Raw genomic sequence first — 18799 nt, 5'->3', positions numbered from 1 at the left:
CTGAGAATGGAACCCAACTATTTCATTACTTTATTGATTTAGGGACGTTTCTAACTATTGACCTATGTTTTCAGGATTGGGTGGTGAGGAAAGTTGCTTGAAGGTATTCAGGGAGAGAGTAAGAATGTCTCTCAAGTTTCTTGATAGTAATATGATTATACTTCAAAGGCTAAATTTCAGATATCATAATATTTTTTTAAATTAAAAAGAAATAGGAAAACGTTTATCACAAATTAATGTTGTTTTCCTCTTTGTGAATGTTTAGATTTTCAAACTTACAAGTGTTTGCAGTTTTTGCTGTAATATACTTTATATAAAAGTGAATAAACAGATATTCCCAGTTCTTTTAAAAAGAAGAGACTCAGGAACTCATGCTTTTTCCTTTAAAAATAATATGTGTGTCAAAACAAGACTTAATTCAGTCAATACCTGCTGTTGGCTGAAGTAGCAAACAGATGGGTAAGAGGCAGTCATTACACTGAAGCGTAGTGATAATGATAGGATTGAATTGTATACATATTTCATCTGAAATGACATATAATTATGACTCTCTTCAAGTTATATAAATTTGCATTTCTGCTCATTTTTACTTAATGAAAAGTGAGGTACAAAGCCTGTCAGAGTTCATAAATTGATTCATCATATACAAACTATTCATATGGACTCCAGAGCTAATAAAGGAGCCCAGGAAGCGTAGTAGGTTATGAGTTGGACTGCTAACCACAAGGTCAGCAATTCAGTTCTGACAACTGAATCATCATTTCTGCACCCATAAAGATTTACAGCCTTCGAAACTCAATACAAGGTTACTATGTCGGCACCAACTTGACATCATACAACCCCACTACCACCAGAGCTAGTAAACATATTTACTGTGAATCCTCAGCCAGCTCATTCAGTGAATTAATACATAAGTGTTAGCTTAAATTTGAGTTTAATTTTCAGTTATTCTTTCTATATATGGTTTTTTTTTGTTGTTGTTGTTGTTGTTAATTGTCTTCGAGTTGGTTCTGACTCAGAGACCCTGTGTAGGGTTTCCGAGGAGCGACTGGTGAGTTTGAACCATCAACCTTGAGGTTCAAATCAACCTTTCAGTCTAGTGCATTATCCCACAGCACCACACCAGGACTCCAAATTCTATATAGTTCCTAGAAGATCCTTAGAGTAACAGAATGTAGCCCTAGGATCTCTTCCCGGGTTTCCTACTTCTGACTCCTTCCCTGTGATTTATCATCTTGTTTCAGTTGTGAATTGCTCTGACATTGCTTATCTACCGGGAACATAAAACTGCAACAACATTTGTTACTACTAAGTGGCTTGCAAATGGAAAAAAACTGTTTAAAGGTCAGCTTTTGTAAGGTGTTTTTGAATTTCCAGAAGAGTCCGTGAGAAACCTTAGCATGTTCTATTTAATATTAACAAGACTTGTTACCAAAGAGTACTAATGGCTAAAAACAGAAAATATGCCTTTTTAGTTATGATTGTTGATTCATTGGCCTTCGACATTAAGTTCTATGACCTTTGGTGGTGGTTATGTGCCGTGGAGTCTGTTCCAACACATAGTGACCCTGTTTCGGGTTTCCAAAGCTATAAATTTTTATAGGAACAGAAAGCCTCATCTTTCTCTTGCTAACCAATTGGTAGATTTGAACTGCTGACCTTGAGGCTAGCAGCCCAACTCATAATCTGCTATATTACTAGGGTTCTTTTCTATGACCTTTGTTGCCTATAAAATTAAGGCAATGGTTATAAAGCTATGTTCTTTTTTGTTTCCCAGATGTTTGCCAGGCCCAGGGCTATGTTGATTCCTCCTATAATAATTATCAACTTACCTATATTACTGCTAACATGATCATTCTGTAGTTTTGCTGTTGTTGCTTTTTACCATCGAGTCAGTTCCAACTCATGGCAACTCCATGTGTGCAGAGTACAACTGTGCTCCTTAGAGTTTTCAAGACTGTGGCCTTTCTGAAGCAAATCACCAGGCACCTCTAACTGGATTACAACCTCCCACCTTTCAGCTTTCAACTGTTTTTGCCACCCAGAGCCTCCTGCTATACATAAACCAAACCAAACTCACTGCATTTCTGACTCATAGCAGTCCTGTGTTGTTGTTGTTGTTGTTAAGTGCCATTGACTCGATTCTGACCCATGGTGTCTCTGTATAGGGTTTCTGAGGACAGAGTAAAACTGCACTTTAGGGTTTCTGAAGCTGTAAACCTTTAAGGAGGCTGCCTCTTGTTTCACTCTTGGAGTGGCTGGTAGTTTTGAAGTACTGACATTTCAGTTAGTGGCCTGGTGCTTAACCCACCGCACCACCAGGACTCCTTCTTGTCATTTAAGGAAGTCTCTCTTTTTTTTTTAAATTAAATTATTTGTTTTGAGGTAATTTTAGATGCACACACAATTGTTACCCAATCTTCCCCAGTGATAACATTCTCACAACCCATCACCACAACCCACTGCATCAAGTCAATTCCAGCATTTTGCAAAACTGTATCACAACATTACACCCAGAATGTTGACATTAATACAGTGGGGATACAGAACACTGCTAACCACCCAAACCCCAAACCAAACCCCTGCCATCAAATCAATTCCAACATCTTCCAAAACTGTATCAGAGCATCACACCCAGACTGTTGACATTAACACAGTGGAGATACAGAACATTGCTAACCACCCAAACCCCAAACCAAACCCCTGCCATCAAATCAATTCCAACATCTTGCAAAACGGTTCTACATCACACCCAGAATGTTGACATTAATACAGTAGAGATACAGCACATTGCTAACCACTGCCACCAGATCGATTCTGACTCATAGCTACCTCATATAGGACACAGTAGAGCTGCTCCCTGAGGTTTCTGAGGCTGGCAGTCTTTAAGAGAGCAGGCTGCCTCATCTTTTTCTGTTCTAAACGTGCAGACATCTGATATTGCCTTAGGGAAGTCTTTTTGTCTTTTGGAATTTTCTGAAGAGATCAGACTGATGATCAGGTGTGATTATTCATTATATGTACTCATATGAATATGTTTTATAGTTGATCACAAGGTTGTTTTTTTTCTTCAAAGTTTTATAATCAGGAAATTTCACAAGTCTCTTCCCAAAGAAATTCAATTCTGAAATGGAAGGCATTTCATCCTTCATGTATCTCCTGTATTGTGAAGAGCTGAAACTGTGGAAGCAATTTGTCGTCTTTGTCCAGACATATTTTATCAGTCCATTAGGCCTACTATTCAATCAACAGTGACATTCTTTATAATGTATGCATCCAGAGAATAATTAAATAAGCTCTCTCTTCTTGGTTTTCATATTTTTCTAGCTGCTTTTCTGTTTATTGCAGTTTTCCATGTCTTGCATTTAGAGGTCATTCTGCAAGCCAGAATTCTTCTTCCCACTGCAGCATAACCTGAGCAGAATTTTTAGGACTTATAATGAGCTGTATAATAACCAAGCATTTGACTTGCTTTAGCTGAGCAGGCAAGATTGTACTGGGGGATGGATATGCCAGAAATTTGATAGAGTTTAAAGGACCTCTGACCCCCTAAGTACAAGTCAGTATTATACTTTAAAGAGTCATTTCTTACAACATAACCAAGCTTTCATAAATACTTTGCAGTAACTTTTAAAAATTATTCATGATGTTAAGTGAAATTATGTATTGATCCTTTGTGTAGCTGATCATCAGTTCTGGTCCTTTAAGGTGAGGGGAATTGCGTGGTAGACTGGTTTTTACCAGGGAGTATAAGGAGTCCTGGTGTGGCGCTGTGGGTTAATGTGTCAGACTGTAAAGCCATTTGAACTGCAAGGTCAGCAGCTCAAGCTCACCAGCTGCTCCTCGGAAACCCTATACAGGCTCACTATTGGTCAGAACTGACTCAACGGCACTTAACAACAACAACAACATAAGGAAAAGGAGGGAGCTCTGATAGCATAGTGGTTATGAGTCGGGCTGCTAACCTCAAGGTCAGCAGTTTGAATCTACCAGCCATTCTGCAGGAGAAAGATGAGGCTTTCTGCCCCCAAAGAGATTTACAGCCTCGGAAACACTATACAGGGTCACTATGAGTCAGAACCGACTCCATGGCACATAACCACTACCACCAACACCATAAAGGAAATGAGAAGTGTGAATAACTTAGAAACAATTAGGAAAATCTTATCAGGAAACAGAGAAGGAAAATTATCTGTGAGGATTCTTCTTTACTATTGCTTTTAATATTTCAATGTACCTCACTTTTGTTAGCAAATATGATATTTGAAGGTTTATCAATACCTTTTGAAAATTGTTAACCCAAAATAAGAGCCTAACTTTTAAGATTGTTTATGAAGAAAATCCTAGTATTGCAGATCTTTATGCTGCATTGATCTTATTTACCTAGACAAAGTGAATTATACCAGTAAAAAGACTGCATATTTTATCAAAGTCTTGTTAATTTATAGATTCTGATTGTCTAATACCAATATCTTATTACTTGATTCTTTGAACTTTTACTGTTATTCTAAATCTACAGTTACAAGTCTTTAGCGGTGTTACATATTTATCAAAAGGTTCTTAAATATTTGGTTAAATTATCTTTGACACATATCAAACTATATGCCTTTTAGTCTCTTTAATAACTGCCTCACCTAAATTCACTGTAAAAATAATTTATTTGTGTTGTTATTGAGAATATACATAGCGGAACGTACATTAGTTCAACAGCTTCTACTTGTAAAATTCAGTGACATTGATTGTGGTCTTCAAGTTGTGTAACCATTTTCACCCTTCGAGTTGTTCCTCCGTCATTAACATCTACTCACTGCCCCCTATCTTTTCTATCTTTCGAGTTGCTGTTGTCAATTTGATCCCATATAGATAGATCTTAAAAGAGCACCATGATCAAAATAGTCTCTTTTTGTTTAACTTTTTATTGTGAATTGAGTGAAGGTTTACAGAAAAGATCACCAGCTTTACATTCAACAAATGATACACTTTGTTTCATCTTACTGATTACATTCCCCTCCATGCAACAGCAGTTATCCTGCTTCCTCCCTGTGGTTCCTGTTTGCATTCCACCCACCTTCCCATCCCTTCTCAACTTTGTTCTTAGGAAAATGTTGCCTTTTTATTTTGAATGATTGACCATTCCATGGTGAGCATACCTTACTAGTGCTGTTGTCTTCCCCCACATAGACCTATCTACTGCTTGGCTGAAAATTGGGCCATGAAGGTGAGTTCCTTTCCACACCTGAAGGGTGATTGAGGACCATCATCTCAGATTCCTCCAGTATCTTTCTGACCAGTAAACCTGGTCTTTTTTTTTTTTTTTTTTAACTTAAATAATTTTGACTTTTGTTCCACATTTTCTCCCACTTTATCTGGCAGGACCCTATCATGTAATTCCTTTCAGGTACGTTGTCAGTGGTAGCCAGGCACCATCTAGTTCTTCTGGTCTCAGAGTCATGGAGACTGATGTTCACATGTTCCATTAGTTCATTGGACTAACTGATTCCAAGCCTCTTCAATTCTCATCACTCTTCTTTCTTCCACACCTGAAGAGACCAAGAGCTGTACCTTAGACGGCTTCTCACGAACTTTCAAGATCCTAGACGCTACTTGCCCAAGCCGCAGACTGTGGAGCACTTTCTTTGTGGACTATATTATGATAACTGAGCATGGTGTCCCCTGAGACTATGGTCCTGAGTCCCTTAAGATGTTTGATAATATGTAGGAAGTTTTCATCCTTTTGCCTGCTATATGCTACACCACATTCATAGTTGTGTTTGCAGGAAAGGTAAATACTCATGTACAAATATCCTTATATATTTGTACAAATTCTTATTTATTTGTGGGATATATATATATATATATATATATCCCACTCTTCATCTCTTACCCATTCAGCCTTTGTCTCAGTCCATAGATCTATGCACAGAACAATGTTATTCCAAGGTGCAGTGTACATATCACTGTTTACCTCTATCCCCTTCAGCTATGCATAGCTGCCTGTGTCAAGACATTCTTACTAGTTAAGCTAAGTATTTGCTTTTTATTTTAAGATTATTTTAATAAAACAAATAACCATAATGTACTCAGTGCTTACCACGTACCAGACATTATTCTAAATATTTTCATTTATACTGACTCCTTTCATTGTCACAACATTACGAAGTAGACCCTTCTTTTATCCTACTATACAAATAAGAACATTAAAGCAGGCACAGAGAAGTTAAGTAACATGGCATGGTCATTAGCTACTTAAGTGGTAGAGAAAATTCAAATCTAAAGGGCCTTCCTCCACAGCCCCTGTTCTTTGTCATTGCTTCATTCTTCCTCTCTAAATAGAAATATCATTTTAGGTCAGTCAACAAATATTTATTATTTACCCTGTGCTAGTAAGTAAAACACAAAATATCTAGGGTGTGTTCTTTGTTTCAAGGGATTGAGAGCCCATCAAAACCAAAAAATTATATATAATGCAAGTAGTTCCTGTGTTGTTGTTGTTGTTATTATGTGCTGTTAAGTCAGTTCTGGCTTGTAGCAACCCTGTATAGGGTTTCCAAGAATCAGCTGGTGTGTTTGAACCTCCACCCTTGTGGCTAGCAGTCCAGTGCTGATCTTACAGAACCACACCTGGACTCCATAAGTTCCTATGAAAACACTGAAGAAGAAAGGTTTACTCTGAATGGTAAGAATCCAAGCTAGATTCACAGAGAGTGATGGTTTCATTGGGACTGCAGCTTTCCCAGGAGATGTAGTGCATGGTGAGATGGGAAAGGCAGATTTAGGCAACTAAATGGAGCCCCTGAATGCCACACTAAGGAGCTTAGACCTTAGACCCTAGTCAATAGCAAGGCTTCAAAGATTTTTGAGCAAGTGAGTAAGTAGCATGATAAAATCTGCATGTAAATACAAAATGATAGCAGCATGAAAAAATGAGTTAAAGATGGTTTCTTGGACTTGGGTAAATAGAAAATGTCAGTCAGTTAGATGAAGCTGCAAAGAGGTTGCAGAAGACCATATGTGCCCATCATCACCTTCCTTCCCACCTCCAGAAACAACAGAAGATTTGTTTCATTTTATCTTAGGAAAGAAACATGGAAAACCCCCATATCATTCGTCTAAAAAAGGCCAGAGCAGACTATGGAACAGACCATCATATGCAAGTTCAGGCTGAAGCTGAAGAAAATTAAAACAAGTCCTTGAGAGCCAAAATATGACCTTGAACATATCCCACCTGAATTTAGAGATCACCTGAAGCACATAACAGCACATAGCCCACCTGAATTTAGAGATCACCTGAAAAACATATGATGTACTAGACACTAAAGACTGAAGACCAGAAGAATTGTGGGATGACATCAAGAATATCATACAGGAAGAAAGCAAAAGGTCATTAAGAAGACAAGAAAGAAGGAAAAGACCAAATTAGATTATCAGAAGCTTGTTCTTCAGTGTAGAGATACTAAAGCAAATGGAAGAAAGGAGGTGCAAGAGCTATATAAAAAATTTCAAAAGTCAGCTCAAGAAAGCAAAGTCAAATGTTTTAATAAAATGTGCAAGACCTGGAGTTAGAAAACCCAAAATGAAGAAAATGCTCAGCATTTTTCACTGTGAAGAAAGACTTCAAGTCTCGATTTGCGGTATTGAAGGATTATATGAGCAAAATATTGGATGATGCAAAGAAACATTAAGTAAGATTGAAGGAATACACAGAGTTACTGTACCAAAAAGAAATGGTTGATGTTCAACCATTTCAAGAGGTAGCATGCGATCAAGAGGTATAGATACTGAAGGAAGAAGTCCAAGATGTACTGAATGCATTGGCAAAGAGCAAGGCACTGTATATTGTTGGAATACAAATTGAAATCTTTCAACAAATTGATGCAATAATGGAGGCACTCACTCATCTATGCCAAGAAATTTGGAAGACAAACCTGGCCAATTGACTGAAAGAGATCCGTATTTGGGCCCATCCCAAAGAGAGGTGACCTAATGGAATGCGAAAATCATTGGACACTATCATTAATATCACATGCAAGTAAAATTTTGCTAAAGATAATACAAAAATTGCTGCAACTATACATTGGCAGAGAACTTCCAGAGGTGCAAGCCGGTTTCAAAAGAGGACGTGGAACGAAAGATGGATATCATTGTTGATATCAGATGGATCTTGGCTGAAAGCAGAGAATACCATAAAAGTGTTTAACTGTGCTTTATTGATTATGCAAAGGTTTTTGATTGTGTGGATCATGACAAGCTATGGAGTATTCCAGAACACTTAATTGTGCTCATGAGGACCCTGTACATAAACCAAGAGGCAGTTATTTGAACATACAAGGGAACACAGAATGATTTAAAATTAGGAAGGTGTGTGCCAAGATTGTATTCTTTCACATATTTGTTCAATTTATATGCTGAGCAAATAATCTGAGAAGCTGGGATATATGAAAAAAACATGGCATCAGGATTAGAGGAAGACTCATTAACAACCTATGATAATCAAATGATACAACCTTGCTTGCTGAAAGGGAAGAGTACTTAAAATAGTTACTGATGAAGATCAAAGACTACAGCCTTTGTTCCTGGGTGTACTTCAATCTAAAGAAAACAAAAATTCTTACCACTGGACCAATACATAACATCATGATAAATGGAGAAAAGATTGAAATTGTAAGACTTCATTTTGTTTGGATTAACCATCAACACCCATGGAAGCAGCAGTCAAAAAATCAAACGATGTATTGCATTAGGCAAACCTGCTGCACAAGACTTCTTTAAAGCATTCAAGAACAAAGATAGCAGTTTGAGGACTAAGGTGTGCTTTACCCAAGCCATGGTATTTTCAGTAACCTCATATGCATGTGAAAGTTGACAGTGAATTAAGAAGACTGTAGAAGAATTGATGCATTTCAGTTATGGTATTGGAGGAGAATATTAAAAGTACCATAGACGGCCAAAAGAAGAAGCAGATCTGTGTTGGAAGAAGTATAGCCAGAGTACTTCTTGAAAGCTAGGATGGCCAGACTATGTCTCTCATACTTCAGACATATTATCAAGAGGGACCAATCCCTCTAGAATGATATCATGTTTGGTAAAGTGGAGGGTCAGAGAAAAAGAGGAAGACCCCACAGTGAGATGGATTGGCACAGTCACAGCAGCAATGGGCTGAAGCATAGCAAGCATTGTGAGGTTGGTGCATGAATAGACAGTGTTTCATTCTATTTTGCATAGGGTCTCTAAGTCAGTACCAACTTGATGGTGCTTAACAAAAACAACCGTTTTAACTAGAGAAGCAAAGTAGTGCCTAAGCAGTTAGTGATACCAGAAGAATATAGAAAGCCCTCCCTCCTAAAAGATTAGCAATCAGTATTTCATTCCTAGCAGCATGTCTGTGGTAGCTACAAAAGTAGAACAGCAAATTCCAAACAGAAAGATAAAACAACCAGGAATTTCCCTTTGGGTTTTCTAGACTGTAATTTTTATGGGAGTAGATTGCAAGGTATTTCTCTCCCATGGAGCTGCTGATGGATTCAAACCACCAATCTTTAGATTGTTGTTGTTATGTGCTGTAGAGTCAGTTCCGACCCATAGTGACCCTGTACAGGGCTTCCGAGGCTGTAACTCTTTATGGGAGCAGAAAGCCTCATCTTTCTCCTGCGGAACATCTGGTAGTTTCGAACTGCTGACCTAGCAGTTCACAGCCCGATTCGTAACCACTATGCTACCAGAGCTCCTTAATCTTTAGATTAACAGTCAAGAATGTAATCATTGTGCCACCAGGGCTCCTAGTTCATACACACATCCCCATTGCTATTGAGTTGATTCCGACTCACAGAGACACTGAAGGACAGAGTATATGTATGTGTATATCCACCACTCATCTGTAAGTTTGTCTTATTGTGGTGGTTTATTTTGTGTTGCTGTGGTGCTGGAAACTATGCCATCAGGATTCCAATACCAACAGGATCACCTATAGTGGACAACTTTCAGTGGAACTTCCAGACTAAGATGGACTAGGAAGAAAGACCTAATGACAGACATACTTCCAAAAATTAGCTAATGAAAACTTTATGGATCACAAAACAATATTGTTCAGCATGGTGCTGGAAGATGACTATCAGATTGGAAAGCATTCATAATATGCCTGGGAAAGAGCGTCTTCCTCAAACTAGTTCAATGGAGCAAAGTTTTTAAGATCTTCATTTGCCGATGGGACATGACTCAAAATGAGAAGAGTTTATGCAATAGTTGTAACAATGTGCTCACACATACCAATGATCATGAGGATGGTGCAGGGCAAGGCACTGTTTCATCTGTTATACATATGGATGTAAGTTATTGTGGCAGACATGCACATTCTCTGACTCAGTGCCAGCTGCAGAGAGTAGTGGGTGGTTGACAGCCTCTACCAGTTAGTTTCATCAGTTAGCCTCAGCTTTAGAGCCAAATTCACACAATTATTTAGGAGGCCTGGCCCATAAGTGAAGACACTGGTACAAGGGCCCACTTAATTCTTTCCACCGTGGGACTCTTTAAAGGGGCAAGCTGTGCTCCAGAGATGCTAGTGGGTAATCAGGGATTTTACCATATCTCCTTCAAGGTCTGACACAGCCCTCTGGCCTACTTCTGTTTCCTTCTGTTTCCAATAACTATCCACCTAAATTCATCTGCTTCTCACAGAATCTAAACAGCACAGTTATTATCACTGTTGTTTTCTAACCGGACCTCTGCCTTAAGTTTTCTTTTCTCAAATGCATCAGTATCTAAGAACCAGTCTTTGCCAAGAGAAGTTTGACTCTCCTGTGGCTACCACAAATGAAATCCTACTTTCTTAGCTCTGTTTAATCGACCTTGACTACCATCCCCAGTACTTTTTCTCATTTATCCTTTCCTCAGGCTTACTTAGACCACTTCTTATTCTGCTGTTATCTCTTTATTCTGCCTTATACCTCTTTGTTCATAGTATTCTGTCTGATAAATACCGTGAAATCTGTGAGAGCAGGATGCCTGTTTTTTGAGGGGGAATCTCAGAAGTTTTCCACCTTTGACAAAGTGCAACTTTGCTTTCTGTCACTGCTTTAGTGGAAAATATTTGAATTTTCTTTCTCCAACAGGTTTCTGTCCTGCACAGTTTGGCTTTTGCAGGTTTTACTGTAGTTCTTTCTCAGTTGCTTTATACTTCTTTTAGGCTCTCCTTGTATGCCACCTTCTCAAGGGAAGTATTCTCTGATCACCACATCTAGTTCCAGTTGCATTCACATCAATTCTAGCTCATGGTGACTCCATGTTGGTCAGAATAAGAACTGTACTCCATAGGGTTTTCAATGTGATTGTTTAGAAGTACATCTCCATACACTTCCTCTGAGACACCTCTGGATGGACTCAAACCGCAATCTATTAGTTACCAGCCTTGCACACTGACCAGGTGCACCACTCGGGGACTCCAATCACCACACCTAGAAGTGGTCTTTCCTTCTGTCTTCCTTTCTCTTTTCTGATTCTCTACTGCCTTTTTTTTTTTTTTTTTTAATGTGTCCTGTATCTTCTCCCATGTATGTGTGTTATCTCCTTTGATTATTAACTATTGGAAGCTTATGTCTTTATTATCTCCTTAGAATTCAAGTGTTGTGCATGTAGTAGATGGGTACATCCATCAAAGTAGTATCTTAATGATCATGGCAAGGGCCAAATCAGATTTCATAGACAGACAACAAGTTCTCCCCAAACGCTTTACCTGTGCTGAGTCATTTTAAAGTATCCTTTTACCTAACCTGGAATCTTAAGAAAAGAAAAACAAATACTCACCTTTCATAATTTTATAAAGTACACCTTACTTAACAAAGTGGCAGCTTGCCACCATTTAAGTAGTAGAGTAGGTGTTTAATACTGGTTATAAAATTGCTAGGAAAATGGTGGGGGACAGATTGGAAATAGTGACTATGAAGCAATAAAATAGAAAGCCATCATTATTTTATAGCTTATCAAAATGTTTTTCCTGAACTTAATGCATTTGCAGTTGACATTTAATGGAAATCTTGAAAATAAATGTTGAAAGCTTAAAGGTTATAAATGTAGGTCTTTTAAAAATGCTTACCTGATGAAATCACAAAATATGAATGCTGCTCAGCATCCTTGTACCAGATGCTACCCCATCATAGTTCTTGGTGATTTCCGTACCCATAGAAGTGATTTGGGCCCTAGTAAAGAAGCTCTGGTGGCATAGAGATTACAAAACAGGCTGTGAGCCGCAAGGTCAGCAGTTCAAAACTACCAGCTGTTCTGCGGGAGAAAGATGAGGCTTTCTGTGCCTGTAAAGATTTACAGCCTGGGAAACCCAGTACAGGGTTGTTACGAGTTGGAACCGACTCCACGGCACATAATAACAACAACAACAGTGGTGCTGTGGATAAACACTGGACTAACTGTCAAATCAACGGCTCAAACCCACTGCCACTCTTGGAAACCCTGTACAGGGTCTCTATGAGTCAGAACCGAATTGAGGGCACAGAACAACAACAGAAATGATTGATTTGGCCTCTGTCTCTTGCTTCTTTTCCTCCCACACTCTTGTCTTTTACCTGACCCCAGCCACGATTATACTTTAAAACTGGTCATTCTCAATAACTAGCCCTCTCCTCCCTGAGACTTCTACGCTAGCCTCCATGGTCCCAATTTCAAGCATTCTGTATCCTAAGTTTCTGAGTCATGCCCTCTAGCATATTAATCTCAGAAATCATTTCATCCCACTGTTGTTAAGTGCCATAGAGTCGATTCCAATGCATATAATAGTATATGAATTATATTTTAATGGGATATATTAAAAACAACATCACTCTAGCAATTCTAATTGTCTTCTCCGTGCTTCATCAGTTCCTTCTTTTGTTCCATCATTCCTATATAATCATACTGTTGTTTTTCCTGTTTTAAAAGCATCACCCCAAAAATCTTGACCATACTTTGTTCTACTTACTACTCCATTTCTCTCTTCCTTTTTTACAGCAAACTTCCTCAAAATAGTTATCTGTAACTCTATCCAATTATTCCTCTCTCTTGATATCAGAGTGATAAGGCTTTTGCCATTTTGTCTCCTCTGAACTACGCTTATGAAGAACAGTAGTGACTACTGATTTATAAATCTAAGGGCCAATTTCAGTCTTCATCCTAGTTGGCTTATCAGGAGCATTTGACACTGATGATAACTCCCTTGTCCTTGAACTTTGTCTTCGCTTGTCTTTCAGGAAAATGCTCTCCTGGATTTCTTCTTACCCTGCAGGCCATTCCTTCTCAGTCTCCTTGGCTCATCTCTCCTCATCATCTTGACTTAATTATGTGGTGCCTCTGGACCCTCTCTTCTTTGTTTGTATTCTTTCTTGGTGATCACATCCAACTCATAGCTTTAAAAATCTGTCTATGTTATTGGCTATAAAATTGTCATCTGCAGCATAGAAGGCTCCCCTGTACTTTAACTCATATCCAGATATGTATGTGACATCTCCTCTGGGATATAATAGGCAACTCAGACTTACCTGCACTACGAAATGAAGACTTATTATAAAGTTTAAATAATTAAGAGTGCGTCTTGTATATGTTTGGAGTCCTGGCATGGTGCTGTGTGGGTTAATGCACTGGGCTGCTAAGTCGGTTTGAACCGCAAAGTCAGCGGTTCAAGCTCACAAGCCACTCTTTGGAAACCCTATTCAGGGTTGCTATGGGTCAGAACTGACTTGACGATGGCACTTAACAATGTATATGTATATGTGGAATCCTGGTGTGGCACAGTAGGATAAGCACTGGACCTCAAGGTCGGTTTGAACCACAAAGCTGGTGGTTCAAACCCACAACTGTTCCTCAGAAAACCTATACAGGGTTGCTATGCATCAGAACTGACTCAATAGCACTTAATAACAAAACAACAGCCATGTATATGTATAAAACAATAGTCCAGTAGAACTTAATAGAAAACCAAGAAACAAACAGACACATATAATATGTTGTTGTTGTTAGATGTTGTCAAGTTGGTTCCATCTCGTAGTGACCCTACGTATAGCAGAACAAAACACTGACAATAGTCCTACACAATTCTCGCCAGTATTGTTATGTTTGAGCCCATTGTTGCTAGCATTATATCAGTCCTGTCATACATGGAAACCTTATAAATAGCAGAGTTATAATTAGAGTCCTGGTGTGGCACTATAGGATAAAGACTCGACTGCTAACCACCAGGTCAGCAGTTCACACCCATTAGCCACTCTATACAGGGTCACTTTGAGTTGGAACCAACTCAATGGCACTTAACAACAACAACATAATTGGAGCTTGGTAAAAGAAAAGGGGTGGAGAAAGGAGACAAAGAGGGGGTAAAGAAGAGACTAGATACTATATAAGGAGCTCTGATGACATAGAGGTTTATGTGTTAAGCTGCTAATCACAAGATCAGCAGTTTGAATCCACTAGTCACTCCTCGGGAGAAAGATGAAGCTTTCTGCTCCCATAAGATTTACAGCCTTGGAAACCCTATGAGTCTGAACCGGCTCAACTACACACAACCACCACAACCACATACTGTGTATATTCTAGCATGTATTTGTTGTTAGGTGCCATCGAGTCGGTACCGACTCATAGTGACCTTATGCACAGTAGAATGAAACACTGCCCGATCTTGGGCCAACCTCACTATTGTTGCCATGCTTGAGTCCATCGATACTGCCACTTGGCCAATCCATCTCGTTGGGGGTCTTCTTCTTTTCCTCTGACCCTCCACCTTACCAAACATGATATCGTTCTCCAGCGACAGCTCCCTCCTGACAATATGTCCAAAGTATGAGAGGAGACGAAGTTTGGCCATCGTGGCCTCCAAGGAGCACTCTGGCTGCACTTCTTCCAAAACGGATCTATTGGTTCTTTTGGCAGCATGTATAGCAGTATATATAGTAATAAAATAAATGTGCACATTAACATGGACAAATAAAAAGGACTATAGTATTAGAAACTATAGAAACAACAGAATCTTCAAGTGAATTTTTGAAAAATGGGAAGGGGTGCAATAGAGGGCCTACACAGAGAGCTTTAAAGTTATTGATAATGATATTTTAATAGTGGATACATAGATATTCATTTTATTATTATTCTCATACATACCTTTTGGTTTGTGTAATACATTTCTCAATTGTTTTCTTTAAAGTAGAAGAAAAGGAAGACTATTAAGTAGGCCATTGATACTCTCACATTTTAGTTTTCTACCTTCTTCTTTAATCCAAAATTTTGAGTTATTTGTACCATTTACCCACCCCTCAAAGTGAGCGCATACTAAGCACTCACTAAGAACTAAAGCCTTTTATCACTGATACCATCAAACTGGTTCATTCTAAATCAAGGGAGTAGGGTCTCTATTATCTCTTTAAGTTCAAGGGTTTCACAGTAATGAACTGTTGCCCTCTGACAGAGTTTACAGTGGACTTCACAGTGAGCCACAGAGAAAGGAGTAAATTGAAATTTTTGAACACTGGCAGTTTTGATACATTCATGGTACTTTTAGGAAAAACACCATCACCATATACATGCATTTATAAATTAAATAATACAGGTGTTGTACACAGCTATTGATTTTCTTACTAGGATCATATGATTAACTTTGATCTTTGTGGGAATTTGTCTTGAATAGGAAATTGCCCGGCACTTACGCCCTGGGACCCTCAGAGCCATCTTTGGTAAAACTAAGATCCAGAATGCTGTTCATTGTACTGATCTACCTGAGGATGGCCTATTAGAGGTAAGATTCAGAAGAATAAACATCCTATTTATATGTCAAACTCATAAATTATCTCAGCAGTTCGTGACTGCTGGAAACGTCTTAATATTCTTGGACTACCCCATGACTTGGCAATCTCACAGCTTCAGACTACTTTAAAAGACCAAATTAGTAAAGAGCTTTATAGAATGATTTATGTAACTGCACTGTTGCCAAAACATTAAGGTATTTTTCTGTGATTAGCATATATCGTGGTTTGGAAATCAGTTTAAAAGGAAAAAAACCATAGCATTAAATAAATCATGTGAAAATACTATTACCTTAAGATGGTTGCCTTGGAAATACTCCAATGAAAATTAAGAAACCTATTCTGCAATGCGATCGTATTAAGAGTTGTTCAGTGCTGTGGAGTTGGTGCTGGGATAGGATTTCCAAGGCTTCAGATCTTTTTGCAGGAGCTGAAAGCCTCATGTTTCTCGGAGAAGCAGCTGGTGGGTTCAAATCATAGCTACCATTCATTGATACTTTCTATGTAGCTGGATCTGCCATGATAAATGTTTTATCCAAAGTATTTTTTTTTATCTCCAAAGCAACTCTAACAGTATGGTAATATTGTGTGTGTGTGTGTTTAATGAAATGGATGCACAAAGATGTTAAGTAACATTCCCAGATCACACAGTTTACAAGGGAGAGAGCTACATTTTGACCCCTTGTTTAATTGACTAACTTAAAATAAAGAATTCTAAGAAAACAATGGTGAAAATTGGTCTGATTTTGAGTTAAACATTTTCTAAGCCAAAATAAAGGATGACATTGTAAAGTTTGATATTTTTAACTTCTAACCGTTTTTTAAAAATTTTTATGTCAGAAGGATCTAAAGTAAATTAAAAGACAAATGATGAAATTAAGTAATTATAGATAAGTGACACCAAAAGTTATTGATATCCTTAATATCTAAGTAATTGTTTTACTGAATATTATTTATGTTTTATGTGGTCAAATCTACCAATTTTTGCATTTTTTGTTTATAGTTGATTTCTACTTCAAAGTCCTACATAGAAAACTTTTCCAAACATTTTGTTCTAGGTACATTGGAATGTTCAATCTACCTAGAATTTAGTTGATATAACTTGTCAGTTATGAATGTACTCAGTTTTGACACCATTATTTATTAAATACTCTCATCCTTTCATTGTTATTTCTCCTTGAGTACTTATATACATTTGTGCCTGTTCTGAACTTCCAATTTCATTTCATTAGCCTGTGCCCGCCAAATATTTATCATTGTGGCGTGCTGATAGTTTATTAAAATTTCCTTGAATTTCTCTTGAATTTTTCCCTTCAAGTAAATTTTACATACATTTTAGCACACCCTACAAGGTATGGTGTTGCAGTTAATGAGCTACTCTGCAAAGTTGGTTTGAACCACAAACTCAGTGGTTCAGGTCATCAGCCACTCCTCAGAAACCCTACATAGGGTCGCTATGAGTCAGAATTGACTTGAGGACATTTAACAAGATGCACATGGGACTTCCGATGACACTGTAGTATATTTCTAAATTAATGTGTGGGTGACATCTTTATGTTAGTGTCTCCAGATGCATGTGTGGTATACTTCTCCTTTTATGAAAGCAGTAGAGTTTTTCTTTTTTTTAATGTGGGTCTTGGACATAGCCTATTCAGTTTACTGCCACCAAGTGTATGTGTCTTTAAGATTTTCAACTATGGTGCAAAGTATTGATCTACTGAAATCTATCTAAAAGACCCACTTGTGAAATATTAAAATGTTACAAGTTATATATTTCAACTATCAAAAGGATGAAAAAAAAATTATGTCTGTTTATAAATGCATATATTCTTCTCATCTTCAGTAATTATAGATAAGATTTAAGTAGGCTAGATTTAAGGAGTCCTGGTAGGGGAGTGGGTTGCAAGTTGGGCCACTAACCACAAGATCAGTAGTTCAAATTTATCACCTACTCTTCAGGAGAAAGATGAGGCTTTATGCTCCTGTGAAGATATACAGCCTCAGAAACCCTATACAGGGTAACTGTGCGTCGGAACCAATTCAGTGGCACACAACCACCACCTCCACCAGGCTAGATTTGAATAGAGACTGTTATTGCTTCTTCAGCAAAACTGAAATATTAACCATGAAATCAATGCCCATTAAAATATATTGTCCAAGGTGTGTCTGTAATTTTGCTTATACAATTTGGAATAGCTCGTTCACTGTCTGCATTTTGCAAAGTTAAATTATTAGAATTCTTCTGACCTAACTACACTGGCGATTTCTTTGCAAAGCAGTGACTTGCAGTTTAGAAAATTAATCAGAAACCAAAACTTGGAACTCCAACAGCCTCTTCTCATGTGGCTGATGATTCATGTGAGTTGGATAGGTCAGTTTTCTATTCCAGGCCTCACTTCTCTTATCATTAGACTACTATAAAGAATGTTGGTAGAGTCTAAGGATATTGTCTTAATTAGGGATTAAACCAACTGCCTGTTCAGTTGACTAAGACACTTGGTAACCTCATATGTGTCAGAGTAGAACCATGCTCCATAGGGCTTCCATGACTGTGACAAAAGAAGCAGACCTTAAGGCCTGTCTTCGCAGAAGGCTCTAGGGAGACTGAAACCTCCAACCCTTCAGTTAACAGCCAAGCATGGTAAACATTCGCATCACCAGGGACTCTTGTAGACTGTTATTTGGCTTTAAAGAGTCAAGTACTATATATATACATGTTGTTGTTAAGTGCCGTCATGTCAGTTCCAACCCATAGAGTCCCTGTTTAGGGTTTCTCAGGAGCAGCTGGTGAGTTTGAATCACTGACCTTACAGTTCAAACTGACCTTGAGGTCAAATGTTTATCCTACAGCCCTATACCAATGTATGTATATATATATGTTGTTGTTGTTTTTAAGTACTGTGGAGTCAGTACCGACTCATAGTGACCCTGCACAGGGTTTCTGAGGCTGTAAATCTTTACAGGAAGAGAAAACCTCATCTTTCTCCCACTGAACAGCTGGTAGTTTCAAACTGCTGACCTTGAGGTTAGCA

General features: G+C 38.2%; 1 protein-coding gene across 1 annotated transcript in view; it reads left to right on the top strand.

Moving 5' to 3' along the window:
- NME7 (NME/NM23 family member 7) overlaps positions 1-15898 on the top strand; it is a 212392-nt gene extending 196494 nt beyond the window's left edge. The window contains exon 12 of the mRNA XM_006872652.1: positions 15653-15898. Coding sequence (XP_006872714.1) covers positions 15653-15898 — 246 coding nt within the window. The remainder of the gene's footprint in view (positions 1-15652) is intronic.
- The last annotated feature ends 2901 nt before the right edge of the window (positions 15899-18799 follow it).

This window comes from Chrysochloris asiatica, unplaced genomic scaffold, assembly GCF_000296735.1.
Source record: "Chrysochloris asiatica unplaced genomic scaffold, ChrAsi1.0 scaffold00207, whole genome shotgun sequence".
NCBI lineage: Eukaryota > Metazoa > Chordata > Mammalia > Afrosoricida > Chrysochloridae > Chrysochloris > Chrysochloris asiatica.
Note: the sequence above shows the minus strand (reverse complement) of the source record. Positions and strands in the feature narration are given on the sequence as shown.